The following is an 18,704-nucleotide window of genomic DNA, read 5'->3' as shown; positions in this document are numbered from 1 at the left end:
GAGGAGCATCTTCTCAGAAGAGTGGAGGTTATTAAAGCAGCAAATGGGCACTAAATGTGGAATGTAATGTTCAAAAAGCAAGAATATATCTTTTGCTCAAGTGTCCACAAACTTTTGTCTACATAGTGTATGGGTGTGTGTCTGTGTGTGTGTGTTTTTGCTCTGACCTGGTCCATTGAGATACTGCGTGAGCGAGCAGTGAAGGCGTACAATAACAGGTTCAGTTCTGATCACATCCCAGGCTAGGGCAATTTCCTCCTGCAAAAGAGTCTAGTAGTATGTATTCTTATATTCTTACCGTACATACAGTGGCATCCATAAATATCAGACCACATTGACTATCTGGTATTAAAAATTGTTTTTTAGTTGAAATTAGAAATAAAAAAAAATATTTGGAATTATTTTTTTATATTCAAGATCCTGTTTGTGATATTGGGCATGATAGCTGCTTTTAACAAAAAAATCTGGCTTTCCCTATGTCTCATCTATTCTTATTGGATTGATAGATGGGAAGTAGATCATAAGGTTTTGTACAAACTTGTGGCATCCATTCGATTGTCATTGAAGCAAAAAGAGAACAAATTAAATACTAAGAAACTTATGTGAATATTTCAAACATACTACTTTCACTGAAGTTGTTGCCAGCAATATAACTTGTAATGAAAATGGTTGTAATAAATAATAAAAAAAAATGCAAAATAGAGCATTTTTAGTAATGCTCTCAAGTATCTGGGACTGGCAAACAAGTGTTATCGTTTTATACTCACATCAAGGAAACTGACATCGATGTGTAGATCAATGTCTACATCATCAATTGCACCATATTCCCTAGAGAGAAAAAAAAAGGCATTTATACTAGATATGCACCTCAGGATTGTTTTTATAATGTACATATAAAACATATTTAAGCATTTTAAGAACATCCTTAAAGTAAGCCTTTAGTTACACAGTTGTGTTTTAACAGTTATGCTGATAAACCGTCAAGATTTGAAAGCGTAGACACAACCATGCAAATTGATGCTACACATTCTTCAGTTGCTTTTATGCAGGAGAAGCAACAGCTACCTTTCGACAACATTAGAGGGTAATCAAGCTCATTTTCAAAGTTATCATCTGAACGATCGTCTGATTTCAGGCTGGTCTAAATGATCACCTTCACATATCATCCTGTGGTGTCGGGTGTGTAAAATCCAATCTTGACTCAATCATCATGTTCGATATTTACAGCGCAGGAGTGTGTGGGGTTTTATTAATGAGAAAATCTATTAGCGCTGACGACTGAAAGGCAATGCAAATCTGTGAAATCTGTCATTACAGGTGACTATGTGACGTTCATATTTTCATCACTGTTTAAGATTGTAGATCTTGTAACAAATTAATCTCAAAAAGAACCACAAAGGATTGCATTGTTTGAAAGTTTTATATAAGTAACTCGTGAAGAACTATCACAGTCAAATGAATTGCAGAAAAAAAGCGAAAGAATATGGCCATGACCTCTAGCTCTGAACGGGTGACCAAGATTTAATAGATTCTCTGACCAACAAATACAGAAAGAGCAGTCATATGGGACAAATCTCCCTCCCTCTATTAACTGAAGATCAAGACAATTACTTGACCTTCTGTTCTATTACAGGAGCTATTAGCAGCACATTACATTTGTTGGAGACGAATTAGCAGGATTATATCTCCACTTTTCAGACTCAGGTTGATTAGTTTTGTCAGCAGATCACTGTAAACATAAGTTAAAAGGGTACTTCTACAGACTTCATTACGAATTATAAAAGGTCATAACTATTATAGTTCAGTCATCATAAAACTTATTCTTTTCTGAACCTCTCTGAAACAATATGATGGCTTGATTTCCCTGGAGCGGAGAATGTGAAAAGAAGTTAAAATGTCAAGAAAAAAAAAACATCCATGAAATGTAAAAATAAGAAGCACATTCCTACAATATAATCGGCAGGTTTCAGTGAACTTTCCAGTCTGCATCATAAAAACATTCTCATTCTTTGCACGAAAAACAAGGATACTGTGGTGTACATGCATTTCTGATGTATGATCTTTATCTATAATCCCCATTATCCCTTTTGGCCTCTTTATAAATATTACAATTGAAATGGCTACGTACTAGAGATCGACCTATTCATCAGTTTTGTCGATTAATCTGCACCTACAGTAAAGTTGATTTCTGGAATGGATTGGCAAAAATCCAAACTGATAGTTTTTCTGGGTTGCATTAAACAGTACAAGAGCGGCTTCCAAAGGTGAATCACTAATGCCAGGTGCTTTTTGTTTGATTCCTTTTGGATGTAAGTGTTTTTATTTATTTGGAGTGTTACTTTTTGTTTCAGTTTAAATGCGTGTCTTTTAGTTACCTCAATATTTATTAATATAATGAATATATTCATATTTATTCCATTCAGCTTAATTTCATGATTTAGTAATGTTTTTTATTTTTGTAATAAAGTTCAGTACTATTTTAAGTTTTTTTTTTACCCAGTATCCATAATCGGTTAGTTAATTTGTTATTCGGAAAATACGATCCAGCCTTCACTACCAGTGATTGCCTTGTCAGGTTGTTTTTGGCTCCTATTCTAAAAAACTATATAAAAATGTGTATTTATGTATTCATTTTAGAAATCTGACTAGGAGTGTGATATGTGCATACTTGCACAAAATGCCTGCTATAGTACAGTATCTGACTTATCTTGACCATGCTCTCAGCTAACATCCAATACGTTTTTAAAATAAACATCAGTTCTGAAATGCCTGTTTGTTTTTGAAACATGACTTCTAAATAAGAAAAAAAAACACGCTAATTTCTGTAAAGATCTTACGTGGCCTCGCATTCACACTTTACACACTTGACTTTTGCACATTGCACTGTCTTGTTAAAACAAACAAAAAGGCAAAAATTAACAAGGTCACTACACTGACACTACAAAAGATAAGCTCTTCCACTTTCTTCAAATCAGGCAAACAGGCTATAACATTCATAAAATATGCTTTGAATTGGTGTGTTAGTATGAACTAACAGATTTAGAGATGAATAATTATTCTTGCAGCAGCTTGGCACTATTTGTAACGATTCCCACATACTCTATGTGTCAAGCCTGCACAGTATCTCAGGATTAAGAACACAGATGCTGTCACGATCTGCTGTGGTAATAATAACTGTAAAAAAAAAAAAAAAGTTGAGTTGTAATCAAACCGTGCATCATTTAATAGGCAAGAATGAGGCCTTGGAATAAAATATTTATTAGATTGCTAAGAATATGTGAATATGTACAGTACCTTTGATGATTAAAGCAACCTTCTCTGAAAACCTGTTTCTGTTTTTTTTCAACACACTTTTGTTTCAAGAACCAGCACCTTTACAATCAATACTATATATCATCAAAAAGTGCCGTCAGGGCCAGCAAGGCCTTTTTGCTGGCCTAAACACTGACATCTGAATCACTGAGCTATGTATTACAATTTTCTTTCCATGAATATGTATTCAATTATTCCCATGAGTTCTTTTTATTGCTTTTTGCTCGGTTGTGCTGCTACAAGTAGTGCATATTTAGTCAAGATTATTAATCAAATCATATTTCAGCAATCACCTCATGTGTTGCCTGTAGCATAAAGTACATAAACTGCAACAAGTCAGAAAATTGTCAATGACCGCTGTCCCAGAGGGAAGCCTCTTCTGAAGCTGGTTTATAAGAAAGCCTGCAAACAGTTTGCTGAAGACTTTACTGGAACCATGTTCTGTGGTCTGGTGATAAAGATAAACTTGTTTGGCTCAGATGGTGTCCAGTATGTGTGGTGACGCCCTGGTAAGGAGAACCAAGAAAACTGTGTCTTGCCAACAGTCAAGCATGGTGGTGGTAGCATTATGGTCTGGGGCTGCATGAAAGCTGCTGGTACTGGGGAGCTGCGGTTCATTGAAAGAAACATGTATTCCAGCATGTACTGTGACATTCTGAAGCAGAACATGATGCCATCCATTCAGAAACTGGGCCAAACATCAGTTTTCCAACATAATAAGGACCCAAAAAAACACTGGCAAGATTACAACTGCCTTGCTGAGGAAGCTGAAGGTGAAGGTGATGGGGTGGCCAAGTATGTCTCCAGACCTGTGAGAAGCACCATGTGTCTAACATCCAGCAGCTCTGTGATGTCATTATGGAGGAGAACATATTATAAAATGGTTGCTAAAATGTGAGGGGTTTACTCATTTTTGTGAGATCTTGTATGAGTGTAACCTCATATGTATACCCCACAGAAACAGGCCATGATTAAAAAACACAACACTATTCATAGTGACGGAGGGCAGATGACAAATAATATAAATGTTTCCGAAATGACAATTTATTTACAGAATCCCTTCGAGTCAATAACTTATTTTCTAATAATAATAATAATAATAATAATAATAATAATAATAATAATAATAAATGTGGTTCTAATCAAATTAATTCATGTATTTGTTTTCCTTTTTTGTTGTTGTTTCTTCTTCGATTTGGAGTGATTGTGTATGATATATAACATAAAGTTTGCAATAATTCAGTAAGGCACTGACATAAGCAGTTCACTAAGAAACTATTCTGGCATATGCAGCAAATCAGCCTAAATTGTCAAAATCTTCGTCAAGCTACAGTCCTGCTGTCAGGGATCCACCTGCCACGCCCCCCTCAGAGGCTTTCATGCTGCCTCCCTCTCTGCCGCTCCTGGCATTAACCACCGACACCTGTTCCTTATTCCCGTTCCCCTTTATAAACTCCCGTGCCAGCCTCACTGGCTGTCGGACCTACTGGATGGCTACGGTGATCGAGCTGGTTCCTTACTGCCAGCATTCCCTGCTGGTTCCTGCTCCTTCTTTCTGTCCTATGGATTACCCTCGCTTTCCAGATTACCCGTTTCCTTACGGACATTACTTTCCTTATGGATTATACTCCCCCAAACGGATTACGCCTTCCTGAAAGGATTATACCCACATTACGGACCAAACCCGCATTACGGTTCGTAACTCTCCCTGACTTGTGTTAGTGTTTCTGAACTTATAGTAATAAACATGATAGAGTTACTTCCGCTTCCGACTCGTGCTTGTAACCCTGACACCTTCACTAATAAACAATTTTTATTTATTTGGAAATGAGAGAATGTCAAGAAAGACTGTGATCACAGTGCAATGGGGAGGTTGAGCATGTCAGTACTTGAAGCAGGCTAATCCTGTTAGAGGAATGATTTAGAGATAAATCACAAGCGGATCCAGTTACTGGGTTGAATTTAAAGTACAACAAGTAAAGTTTCCCCAGTTCACAATTTTCACACATACATTAATAATGCCATGGTGAAATGCCAGGTTGAAACAAGAAACATAAAAACTGGGTTTCTAACCTGCTTTGTCTGACCTACGCTATAAAATGTACATAGGCTGTGGGGAAAAAGGGTCCTATGCTTGATATCAGTGATTAGTTGAGAATTGCTCACTAATGGAAGACAATTAAAATCTCAAAACAAAAACAAAGGTGCTCACTTGTGGTTTCTCTTTGAAAAGAAAAAAAAACAGCCGTTTATTATTTCTCTTTTTCCCCCCATCTCATGCAGTGCATCTGGAAAATCTTCACAGCGTTTCAATTATGCTACATTTTATGTTACACCCTTATTCCAAAATGGATTAAATTCATTATTTTCCTCAGAATTCTATAAACAATACCCCATAATGACAATAATCTATTTTGGAATAAGGATGTAACATAACAAGATGTGAAAAAAGTGAAGACCTGTGAATACCTTCCGGATGCACTGTGTTTCACATTTTCACTTCTTCTACAGTCACACAAACTAATTATAATTAGGTAATTTGGTTCTTATTTTAAGTTGCAGTTATTGCAGTAAATTGCTGAAATACTTTGGGCGATTTCACAATATTGTTTTCTTACAGTATTGTCATCAATAATAAGCATTAAAGGTTTGGTCGAAAAATTAGGATCGGTCCAAAAATTTGTTTAATCCAAGCGATTAGGGAGTTGTTTGCCTTTGCTGTGACTTTTAGGATAAAAATTCCATAAGAGTTGCTTCTCTGGCTTAATTATACATTTATGTAGGATATTCTATTGTGCAACTGCAAATGTCCCAGTAATAAGTTGTTATACTGATTTACATTGAATTTGTTAATTACGTACATAATAAATATTCTCATCATCACTTACAACCAAGTCAAACATTCCTCTGCCACTTTGTCCCCATATTTTTTCTTACTGGCCCTCAAAGTATGAACTTAATGTCACTGTAAAGACCTTGTGGTGCCATTACACAAATACACAACAAATACAGAGAAAGCACCCATGATCAAGCTTGCAAAATTCATTTATCAAAATATACATTATGAACATTAATAAAAGTGACTGACATTATAATAAAAAAAAAATGCCCTCTGCTATAGCATTTGAACATCTCTTTAAATTTGATCCCAGTACAACACTATTGCAATTCTCTAAAACCATAATGATATAGAATGCTATTATTTTTTTTATGGATTCTATGTCCTTTTCATGTCCTTTTTAATATACAAACCCACTGGTAGCAACACTTACAAAATACAACAATCCAAACTGAAAGAAAAATCCTAAGCCAGGAATATGATCTGCAAGGGAACTACAGTAGAGGAAGCAAAAAGACAAGAAGATACCTGAGAGATACTGCATGATGGCCATATAACTCCCTCACGGCTACCAGGTCAGCCTCCAGCTGTGGGTGTTTGTGAAGCTCCCCATCATAATTCACCTGCCACACAAACCACACACACACACACACACACACACACACACACACACACACACACACACACACACACACACACACACACATTAGGACAAATGCTGAGCCATAGGCAATAAACTCAGCAGTGTAGTTATTTAACTTTATCCAAGAAACTCTGGGAGACTGAGGTCAAAACTGTTCCCACTTTTAGACACAAAGTTAAAATATGTCCTGAGATAACACCAGAAATAATCCATCTCATATGCTATATTGAGAATGTTTTTATTCATTTTAGCACTGTGAGGATGAAGGAAGCAGAATTTCAGGAACGGAGAAGGCGTTCAAAATCTCCCATGAGATCCATGAATAATCTCTATGTTTTTCTCACTGCTAGTGAGTGAAAGCGAACAACAGCAAGACACATTTCAGCTCGCAGATGCCACTTATCGAACAGTCCATGAATAACAAGGTTATTATAACTATCCAAATTCAATGCTTATGTTCATTTCCATTTGTAACGCTAATAAAATAAAATGCAAAACTGTGTAAGGGAAATATAAACCTGGAACAAGTTTTCAAAAAATGTCATTTCTAGGCTCTGATCATCTCGTTCTCCACATTACCTATAATGCCTATGACTACCCACTGATAGTCAGGCCAGTGGGATTTAGCTCTTGATCTCGCTTTATCTGTACACTCTGCTCAAACAGATTATAAACTTTAACTTTCATGCTAATAACAACATTAACACCAAGGTATCTAACTAGCCGAATCTATATCATTATTCAGTATCAGACAACTGAACTGCATTCTGAAGTCCAGCATTTATTGCAAATTATATTAAACATCATGGTGAGAAAGAAAGGAAATCCTTGCTCATTTAGTTTCTGGTGCTATTAAACATCACTGTAACCATGCTAGCAATGTCATCGCGGCAGACAAGCATTAGCAATTTTTCAACTGTTGGCTTGTGCTCCTCTTTACTGACGCTATCAAAATTCCTTCATGGAAACAGAGAAGCAAATATAAGAATAAGCAGCCATGATAATGTGAGTTTTACACTGAGAAAACTTTAATATACTAGGTGAAATAAACAAATATTTCTTCTTCTTTCCTAACATTCTGAGCTCCTAATATACCACTAACTAATCACCTCAATGTTGAGATATAACTTTTCCCCAAAGGATCTTAAGTGATGATGATGATGTAGCTTGCAGTGATTGAATGTTTCCCGAACCACAATGGATGTCAGAGCTGTAATGGGGCCACATTACTGTGAGCGAGTGCCAGTGTGCATTCACAGCCACTGAAGGACTGTAGAGGATCCATATTCATCTAAACGACGGCTCTCTAATCAGTTATGAAAGTCTGCCATGAGTCTGGTTCACTGAGGGTAAATCGAGGGTAAATCACATGCCCTGACTTTATTATAATGGATTTTCACCAGTGAACCGGTATATGAGTCATTTAAGAAGAACTCGCTGGTGCAGACATTCGTATTTGTATGATGGAAACCTTTTTCTTACCTCCATTCATACGTATACTAATGGCTGTATAGAGCAAAGAGATCTTAAGTCTTTGGCTCCCTTTAGTGTCTTGACTTTACATAATTATGAATGATTAATGATTGTAGCTAGATTTTGTTCAAGATTTCATGTTCAGGCTATTAGTTCTAAATCACTGACAAATTAACAAGCAGAAAAAAAAACAAGCCTCAAAACACAAGTTTGAATTTGATAAACAGCTATCGTAGGTTTAAACTTTCGTGATGCTCTTCAGTGCTGTATCCACAGTGTGTACTTACAAATACCCCCACCTGCTGCACTACACCAATCAACAGGATGTTATTTGAGAAAAAAGAATCAAGTCAAGTCAAGTCAAGTTTATTTCTATAGCGCTTTTCACAACAGACATTGTCTCAAAGCAGCTTTACAGAAATCAACAGTGAAGGTGAATGGTGTGTATTTATTACTGATGAGCAGCTGTGGCGACTGTGGCAAGGAAAAACTCCCCTAGATGTTATGAGGAAAAAACCTTGAGAGGAACCAGACTCAAAAGGGGAACCCATTTGGGTGACAAAATTACACAAAATGTGGAATCATCAATAAAACCTTGAAATGAAACATACTTAAATACTAAAGAAATTATGATATATTAGGATATAATATTATAATCAAATTATTATTATGACAGACATATTGGACATCAGGACAAAACACCAACTTTCAAAGCCAAAATGTTGGCTAATTACTTGATTGCTTAACGGCTACGCAATTTCTTGCTATATTTGTATTAAGGTAGAAAAAGAAAAAAAAATGTAACACTTACCTGACCACCATAGTAGAATTCTTCAGAGTCATTATCTCCCTCTGAATCCTCTTCTATAGCATAATGGCACTGCAAATATAAGAAGACAGTTATTAGATATTGCAGCGTGTAAAATTTCTCTTCATGAATGAATATCTGAGGTATCTTGCTTACTGGGTTTTTGTCAATATGAAGCTTTGACTTGATGGAAAGGCAGCTGTCATCGTTAGCTGTCCTTATCTCTGTACAAAACAGAAAATTACTGATCATAATCTAAACCCATTAAGATGACTATCAAAGTTATGATGCAATAATATAATATTTATCAAACATATGCTAATTAAATTGACAATAATACATGCAAGTTTTTCTTGCATTCTGTCTCGTTTTGACTTTGTGCTGAAATTGATTAAGGACATATTCTTCACTGCGAATGCGATAGACATATCCACATTCACATGCTGCCTATACCACAAGCGAGCCTTGAATAACACATCCCCATTTAATCCACTAATCACGAAATGCTAAATCTCCTTGTCATCACTCCTGGGATTTAGATCTGGAGCCTGAAGCTTTATCTGCTGTGATTAGCCATGCTGCTAATGATTTGAACAATCTAACAGCTCTCTGTGTACACCAGGTCATAGCTGCCTGTATGTCACACCAGGTCAATATGAGGCCACTGGGGAAAAATATTTGATCTAGACATAGAAGTTGTGCTGATAAACATCTCTATGGTTGAAAAACGGAATGGCTTATGTTGAGAGAAAGTTGTGCTGATAAACATGAAAAAAAATTGGTGAAGCTGAAACATAAAATAGAGATCTTGGTTTATTAAGAACCGCGATGCCTATGACTCACAGGCTCATGACTCTATACCATCTGCCATTTACAGACGGGTGACACATTAAAGGAGAAACTGGTGGCTCTGTTATGCTGTAGGGACGTATTGCTATAATGGTTTAGATTCAATTTTTTACATTTAGAGGGAAGAATGACAGTAAAGAAATACAAAATTATTATGACTGATCCCTTTTTTTTTCTGTTCGGATTTCATTTCTATCCTAAAGGCAGTCTATCCTCAGGACCTAAGAGCTCACTGAGTGGCCTGATGAAGATTAAACTGATATATATTATTTGCTTTGACCTTTACAACCACCTGACCCTGACCCGACTCAACACCTATACATATGGGAGATTTGGGAGTGAATTTCTTGCACAGTGCTCTCCACCTTTGGATCACCAATTGAGGGAATATCATTCAGAGAGATTCTTCAGTACATTCTCAGACACTGAAGCCAAGAGCTTACTAAGAAATCTTATACACAATAGCACCTACAGATGAAAGGTAAACCATTATAAGTGGCTGTTATCTATGAGTTCCTGGAGGGGGATCGAGTAGTTGCATGTATTTAAAGTATTTTCCCAAAAAAACTTTTCAACTCTAAGCCCAAACTGTATAATTACAGAATGTCCCAGAATATATTACAATGTACCAATCTACCGACTACCAGAAAATAATGGCCATTTGTGGTCTATTCAAGTTACAAAAAATATGTGACCACTAAAAGACAATATGTACAAGAATTACTTCTTAAACAATCATTAAACTCAGGATAAGCTGCTGAATTTAAAAACTGCCATCTGGTTCTGAGCGTCATGGTCAATCAATAGACAAACTGAATAGCAAACCTGAAATCAGCCTTCCAGCTGCAAAATGAGATTGTTTTCACACAGATGCGCTGAAGTTTGTGACAAAATAAAACGTTTCAAAATCTCATGTCCTGCACACCTCCATCAATCAATTCCTGTACGCATATGTTGGATCTAACAATGATAATTAATAGAGAGACAAAGCATTATATTAATTTTAATTATATCGGCAAAAGATTTACCTGTGGCAATTCTATGGAAAATAACTGGTATGGGATCTCTTGTGACTAATACATCATCGTTGTTCTCAGAGTTTGAGACGTATGTGTTGTCTGAAAGAGAAACAGTGCACATCTATTAACATGGATGATAATCAAGCAAACAAGGGCTATAATAAAGCCCTAATTAAGCAATAATAATTAATCATGCTTACATGCGCAATAAACAGATGAACAGACTAAGATAATGGTCTCATTGAATTTTGTGATATGCATCCATTTATAATACACAATCTATTTACTTTTATTGCATTGTTTACTTTTAATCAGATTGACAATGAAATCAATTTCCCATGCTATGTTTGTTTAGACACTGCACAATGACAAGAAGAAAAAGTCTGAATAAAGTAACGTGTAGTAATATCATCTTTTTTTCCCCTGATGGCCCAGCTCACACTATGCAATTATCATTTTTAATCAATTAAACATTTTTAATGGCTTCTCCATGCAAACTAAATGTTAGACTGGATGTTTTGGACATTATCCATGCAAACTGGATGTGAAAGCTTTGCACATTCTTATGCAAAGCTGACTCTGCACTATGACAGAGCCAGGATTAAGCTTTAGAGTACTGGATCAAGACCCTGATTTGAAAATGTGGTCTGGATCAATGTATTGGTGTCATTCTGAGATGATTAAAAAGCAAATCGATCCTCTTAACAATAAAAAAAAAGAATAGCCATAGTCACAGTAATGTGATTTTCTTTTTGCGCTATGGTAACGATTTGACCATATGTTCTTTCTGAATTTCCAGAGTTAGTCCTTTTACTTTTAATAATAATCTTCACTCTTCTGTGAAGGTTTTCCTCTTAACTTTAGAGTGAGGCTGATGTTGAGCGAAGAAGTCTGGGTGCAGTCTGTGTTTCAGTTCATCCCAAAGGTGTACAGTGGGAATTAGGATCACTCAAGTTCCTCCAATCAAACCTTGGCAAACCTTCTAAATAGACTTTACTTTGTTTACATGGGCACTATTATGCTGAAAGTGGTTTAGCTGTTGAAGGGAAAGAATAAAATATAAAATAAAAAATAAAAGTGAAAAAATAAAAAAAAAGTATATGGGATGTGTTATAGAAAATTAAACTTCAGAATGGTAAAAGTGATTTCACTTCACATTAGGCATGTTTTATTACTTTGGAAATTTTAGTGGCACTCAATAATACCGGACAGAATTCCAAATTCTCCTAGCTGGGCTAAAATATACATAGCATAAAAATCATTACTATTATCCAACTAACTAACCCATTGGTAATAATTTTACAAAAAAACTGTTGCATTCTGCAACAGTAAAAAGTTCAGTAATCCGAAAAATATCGGGGAATGCAATAACAAACATGCACTTAAAATCGATGTACCAGTGTAATGACTAATTAAAAAGCAAAATGAAATACCATTTAAAAAGTGACCCCTTTTCTTGTGAAAAAAGGCTAAAATGTGCCCTTATGCTGCAGCGTTGTGCAATTCAGCAACGGCTGCATTAACTGTGCTTTCACATGACATGTCCTGCAGGAGCTTTTTTGGCAGGCCAATTATAGTTCATTGACCGAATTAAACCCTGCCTAAAAGACTCCGGCTGCTTTTTATAGCAGTGCAAGGAAACTTGACATGATCTCTAAATGTGCTGTTCATTAAGCCATGACAAGCAAAAACCTCAATTCTGTTAGGGTTAATGAATTTACAGCTTACATACAGATTATATCACGTTTATTTTAAACAATCAAAGTTTGACCTAATAGTTCAGGTACAAATAATGAAAATAAGGTAATTTGCCTTTTATAGAGAAATAATTTGGGTGTGTGGAGCTTAAATAAACACACAGCGTACTGATCTTTTGCTTTCACTATTAATGTATTATGGTGGTTCCCAAGTTTTTTTTTAGCCAGGAAATTCTTTAACTAATTCCACAGACTCCCTCATGGATTTATTTAATTAACATTAATCAAAATTTGCCACATTATATTTTAAAATGTTCTAATCTTTAACATTTCACTCATTGAACTTTGTACTTTGTTTCCTTTTTAGAAAGATTCAAATTTTTATTGCTGAAACTGCACACAATATCTGTGAAAACTTAACCCATTTAATAAAACTAATAAACTCTATTTTATATGACTTTAAAAAAGGTAAACGCATTGTGTTTTCTTTATGGTACAATCCCAAACTTTGGAAACTTTCTGTTGTGTTCTTTGGCCTGAATCTTTTCTCACCGTTCCGCCATTTTTTATTCTACAGCATCTTCTGTGTTATATGAAAGCCCGTTTCCACCACATAAAAAAAACAACGTTTTTTTCTCACAATTCTTACTCGCAGGAAAAAGTCGGAATACAGAGAAAAAGGTCGGAATTGTGAGAAAAAAAGTCAGAATTGCGAGAAAAAAAGTCGGAATTATGCAAACTTTTTTTTTCTTGCCCGTGTTTAACTATCCAGAGCGCTCCAGAGCTTACCAGGTGGTGCATCAGTATTAATGGTAGTAAGATCAAGGAATAAATACACTACAAGATCCAGAAATAATCTTAAAACAGGAAGATGTCAAATGAGCAAACACTACAGTACCCAAAACACTCATTGTAAAAGATCACAGATAATAATCTCAATGTACTCTGTCTCACAGAAACCTGGATTACACCAAATTATTACATTGGTTTTAATAAGTCTACCGTGTCAGGATATGCATACAGTATAAGCATGAGCCTCGTCAGACTGGTCATGGAAGTGGTGTGGGAACCATTTATAGCGCCCTTCTTAATGTTAGTCAGAGATTAGGATTCAGGTTTAAATCATTTGAAGTGCTATCCCATGTTGATTTTTTTCAAGAGTTTGCTCATTTTCTTTCACACCTCTTGGCCAATTTTGATAAAGTGCTGCTTTATCAAGTGCTGAGATTTTAAATATTCACATAAATTATGCAAATGATGCCTTAGGACTCTAATTTACATACTTTCTAAACTTCCTTTGGGATTTAACAAAACATTACTATACCAACTCATCGTTTTAATCAAACACTAGACTTAACAATATCTCAAATAGATATTTGATATTTGATCAAACACTAGACTTAACAATATCTCATATAGATATTTGATATAGCTTACATACTGTACATCCTGCCTAATATTGTATATATACATATACATATCCTTAGTGCACTTGATTATCAGCTTTTGCACATTTTTCATTGCTTTATATTTATTTTCTGTATTTATTTTCTTTATATTTATTTTCTTTATATATATGTATGGCTAAAATAGTGGCTAGACTAACATAAAAATCTAAAATCTGAAAAGTCACAGTTTAGTAGTGAGGACTTTATGAATGTTTCACTGAAAGAATTGAAAGTATCAGAAACAAAATTGTGGAGGTCCAACCTCTGACAGCATCTCCTGATTCAGTCTCACTTAAGGCTCCACAATTACAATTACAATGCTTTTCAAGTATAGGACAGAAAGAGCTGTATGATCTTATCACCACAGCTAAACCAACATGTCTGTTAGATCCTATTCCAAATAAATTACTAAAAGAAGTGTTACATACAACTGGAAAGCCTCTTCTCAATATTATTAACTCCTCACTATCTTTAGGTCATGTCCCTAAACCTCTCAAGTGGGCAGTTATTAAGCCCTCTTGTTAAGAAACCTAATTTAGATCCAAACAAACTATCAAATTACAGACCAATTTTAAACCGTCCCATTATGTCTAATATTTGAGAAAAGATTGTTTCTGCCCAGTTATGCTGCTTTTTATGAGAAAACAACATCTTTGAAGAGTCTTAGTCAGGTTTAAGGCCCCATCATAGCACCGAAACTGCACTAGTTAAAATCACATATGACCTGTTTTTAGCTTCAGACCAAGGCTGCAAGTTTCTGTTAGTTTTACTAAATATTAGTGCTGCATTTGACAATATAGATAATATATTTCTCCTGGATCACTTAATGAATTACATCGGCATTCAGGGACAGGCATTAAGTTGGTTCAAATCCTACCTGTTTGATCGTTACTATTTTGTAGATTTTACAGAGAATTCATTCATTCATTCATTTTCTCCCGCTTATCCGTAATTCGGGTCGCGGGGGCAGCAGTCCAAGCAGGCCCCCGCCTTCGACTGCTGCCCAATCCTCACAGCACCGTCCCTTACGGTCCCTCCTGCAGGTGGTGAGCCCACGGGAAGATACAGAGAACTAACCAGGTTAATGCAAGTAAAATATGGGGTGCCACAAGGTTCAGTTCTAGGGCCCCTGCTTTTCACAATATACTTGCTTCCCCTGGGAAATATTATTAGAAGACATGGGATTAGTTTATATTGTTATGCTGATGATACCCAGCTATATATCGCATCCAAACCAGAAGAAACATCTCAAATGGCTAGTGTGTTAAAGACATATAAGATTGGATGGCACATAACTTTCAATTATTTAATTCTTTTAAGACAGAGAAATTGCTCATCAAAAAGAAGTTCACAGGAGCTTTAGCAATTCAACTTGCATTTAGAAGGATGTAATATAACTTGTCGTTTGAAAATCATATTACCCACATTGCAAAAACAGGTCTACAAAAACAGGTACATGGTCTTCTTCCACCTTACTAATATTGCTAAGCTAAAAAACATGTCTATATCTGATGCAGAGAAGCTCGTCCATGATTTCATAACCTCCAGACTGGACTAGGTGGTTGTCCTTCATTATTAATAAACAAGCTATAGTTAGTCCAGAATACAGGTGAGTTCTCACAAGGTTGAGAAAATATGAACATATAACTCCAATCTTATCATCCCTACACTGGCTACCTGTTAAGTTTCGAATCGACTACTGACGATTGGGACTTATTCACAAATCCCTAATTGGTTTAGCTCCCATTTATCTATCCAGTACTTTAACACGCTACTTTGGTATCTCAAATCTCCTGATTTTTTTGTAGTTCCTAGAACAGCAAAGTCCCCTAAAAGTGGTAGAGCATTTAGCTCCTAAACTTTGGAATCACCTTACTGACAGTGTTTGGGGCTCAGACACACTCTCTCAGTTTAAACGCAGATTAAAGATGTATCTTTTTAGCAAGACCTACACATAACACTTAACACATCACATATCATGTCCTTGTGCTCCAGTACATCTGATCAAATGCACATTATCATCTTGTGCTTGTTAATATTATGAACAGCAGATATGCTAATTCATCTCCACTGCTCCACTTAATCTACCAATCCTGAGGCATCCAGAGATTGTGCCAGCTTTAGTTATGTCCCACCTCATGAAGATTATGGACCTTCGAAGAGTAGTTGCTGCGCCAGCAAACATCCCGAACTATCTCGAGACGTACCAGTGCCATGTGTATCCTGCTTCATGTAGAGTTGGACACTGGACTTTAAAGATAAACAACCTCTTAATTGGTACTCAAAAAAACCATTCTACATCTGCTGTTTCTCCATCATTGAACATTTAAAGGCTCTGGCATTTCTGGAGTTGGTGTTGGATCTATAGTGATCTCAGATAGTGAGCTATTTTATGAGTTGCTCAGGAGCTCCTGTTTCCACAACTTCAACTGACTGTGTAAGACTGTAAAAGGGACATTACTCATAAGCACACTTCGGTGCTCATGGTATTTCTCACTCTCCAGTGTATAGTTTAAATGATTTATAATCACACACCCATCCTTATTTGTCACCCAAATAAGGATGGGTTCCCATCTGGGTCTGGTCCTCTCAAGGTTTCTTCCTCAGACTAACCAAAGGAGTTTTTCCTTGCCACAGTCACCCCAGGCTTGCATATTGGGGATAAATGCACAAAATTCACTTATATTACAATATTTTGTTTTATTACTCTTTAATCTGTAAAGCTGCTTTTAGAGAATGTCCATTGTTAAAAGCACTATAGAAAAAACTTTATACTATACTAGTACTTTAGAACTTTTACTAATGATTAAGCTTTTATGTAAAATATTTTCATACAGACCTTATATATACTATACACCCATATATATTAAGGTTGTCAAAATTCCCATGTTAATAACGTGTTAAGGCAAATAAATTTTAATGCCACAAATTTTTATCAATTCGCGATTAAAGCAGTGCACAATTTTGGCAATTTTTATTTACAATATAAAATAATTAGTATAAAAGAGGTAATATTAAAACATTTAACGCAACAACAATTATTCACAACATCCTTTACTCAGGTATTAAAAAAAAAAATATTCTGAAAAATTATTTTTTAATTACTAAACATTTGTTTTGCTGATGCACCAAATCTTAAATAAAGAACCGAAACCTGCCATGATGCAAGCATCCGGCAATTAAAACCGTCCGTGTGGAAACATAACAAAAGTTCCGTTTGGTGTCCTGATGATTTACATAATTTAAAACACAATAATTACAAGAATATTTTTTCTTAATGCTTTATGTTAAGTTTGGTTTTTCTAATAATAAACATACATTTGCATAAAGCATTCATATTCGTCCATGCTCATGTTAGAGTATTAAAAACGTATTTATTTAAGGTACATTTAGAACAGATAAAAATGTGCAATTAAGCTGTGATTAATCACGATTAAACTCATGACTCTCATTCAATTCATAATTATGTTAATCGATTGACAGCCCTTATATATAAGCCCTATATATATATATATATATATATATATATATATATATATATATATATATATATATATATATATATATATATATATTTATTTATTTACACACAAGATTATATAAAAATAAAGCATATTAAATAAAGGGCAAAAATACTTTACCTGGATAATCGTCAGAGACATGTACACTGTAGGACACACTGTGGAAATAATAACAAAACAAAAATCACACATAGGAATTACAGGCACATAAAATGCTATATAAATTTGTTGCTTTTTTTGTTGGTTTGTTTGTTTAGGCCACTTTCTGCTTCAAGGAAACTACTTGGTTTGTGTGCCATCAGATGTAAACTACTGTTAATATACCTCAGCTCAATCAATAAATAGGGTTAATGAAATCAGACAATCAGAACAAAAGATGATTTGTTTTTACATTTTGTAATAAAATTTGTACTCAGCTTTACTCAGCACTTTTGATTTTCATGCAATTTCAAGGATCAGCAGTGAAACCAATCAAGCATTGACAACAGACATCCTTCTACCAACTGCTTTTCTTATACTTAGAAAAAGTGCTTTACATATTTCCAAATTTGTGCTGAAACTGACTTGAAAATTGAAAGACATCAGTATAAACGTGCATCTGTCTTGGGCTGTCTAGAGATTATTTTGGATTAATGTTGCACTGAGCACAAAAGCAGAAAATAAAAGGAGCATTTTTTTTAAATCCGTCATTCTATCACTATCCGATCAAAGTATGTGTCAATTCAGTGAATCCAGCTGTCAAATTAACAATACATAAAAGCTCATTTTTCAGTCAGCATTTTGCATCCTTCACTTTTATACTAAAGATATGACTAAATAACCACCATAGAGATTGTTTTGTTAGACAGGTAGACAGATAACAAAACATGAAAAGCCAGATTTTTTTTTTTATTGTTCATTCTGACTGCAGAGGGGGGGATTAACCAAAAATGAGATGTAAAACCTGTAACTAGGGTTTTCTAAATAACTGACAGACGCTGCTTCTGCGACCTTCGATTCTCAATTCTACGAGCAGTACTGCACGTTTTTATTTCTTATTGATGTATTTCCGAACTATGGTCCAAAGCAGTAAAAATTAACAGGAGCAAATGTCTC

General features: G+C 35.2%; 1 protein-coding gene across 3 annotated transcripts in view; it reads right to left on the bottom strand.

Moving 5' to 3' along the window:
- parp8 (poly (ADP-ribose) polymerase family, member 8) overlaps nt 1-18,704 on the bottom strand; it is a 56,014-nt gene that overhangs the window by 13,047 nt on the left and 24,263 nt on the right. Inside the window, exons 3-9 of one of the 3 annotated variants that reach the window (XM_083526850.1) lie at nt 17,730-17,767; nt 10,953-11,042; nt 9,232-9,299; nt 9,079-9,147; nt 6,680-6,774; nt 768-828; nt 168-270 (exon numbers count right to left, since the gene is read on the bottom strand). In XM_083526850.1, coding sequence (XP_083382976.1) covers nt 168-270; nt 768-828; nt 6,680-6,774; nt 9,079-9,147; nt 9,232-9,299; nt 10,953-11,042; nt 17,730-17,767 — 524 coding nt within the window. Of the gene's footprint in view, nt 1-167; nt 271-767; nt 829-6,679; nt 6,775-9,078; nt 9,300-10,952; nt 11,043-17,729; nt 17,768-18,704 lie in introns of all 3 variants that reach the window. The other 2 variants (XM_083526851.1, XM_083526849.1) reach the window with 2 other exon arrangements.

Source organism: Silurus aristotelis, assembly GCF_946808225.1.
Source record: "Silurus aristotelis genome assembly, chromosome: 23".
NCBI classification, from domain to species: Eukaryota; Metazoa; Chordata; class Actinopteri; order Siluriformes; family Siluridae; genus Silurus; species Silurus aristotelis.
Note: the sequence above shows the minus strand (reverse complement) of the source record. Positions and strands in the feature narration are given on the sequence as shown.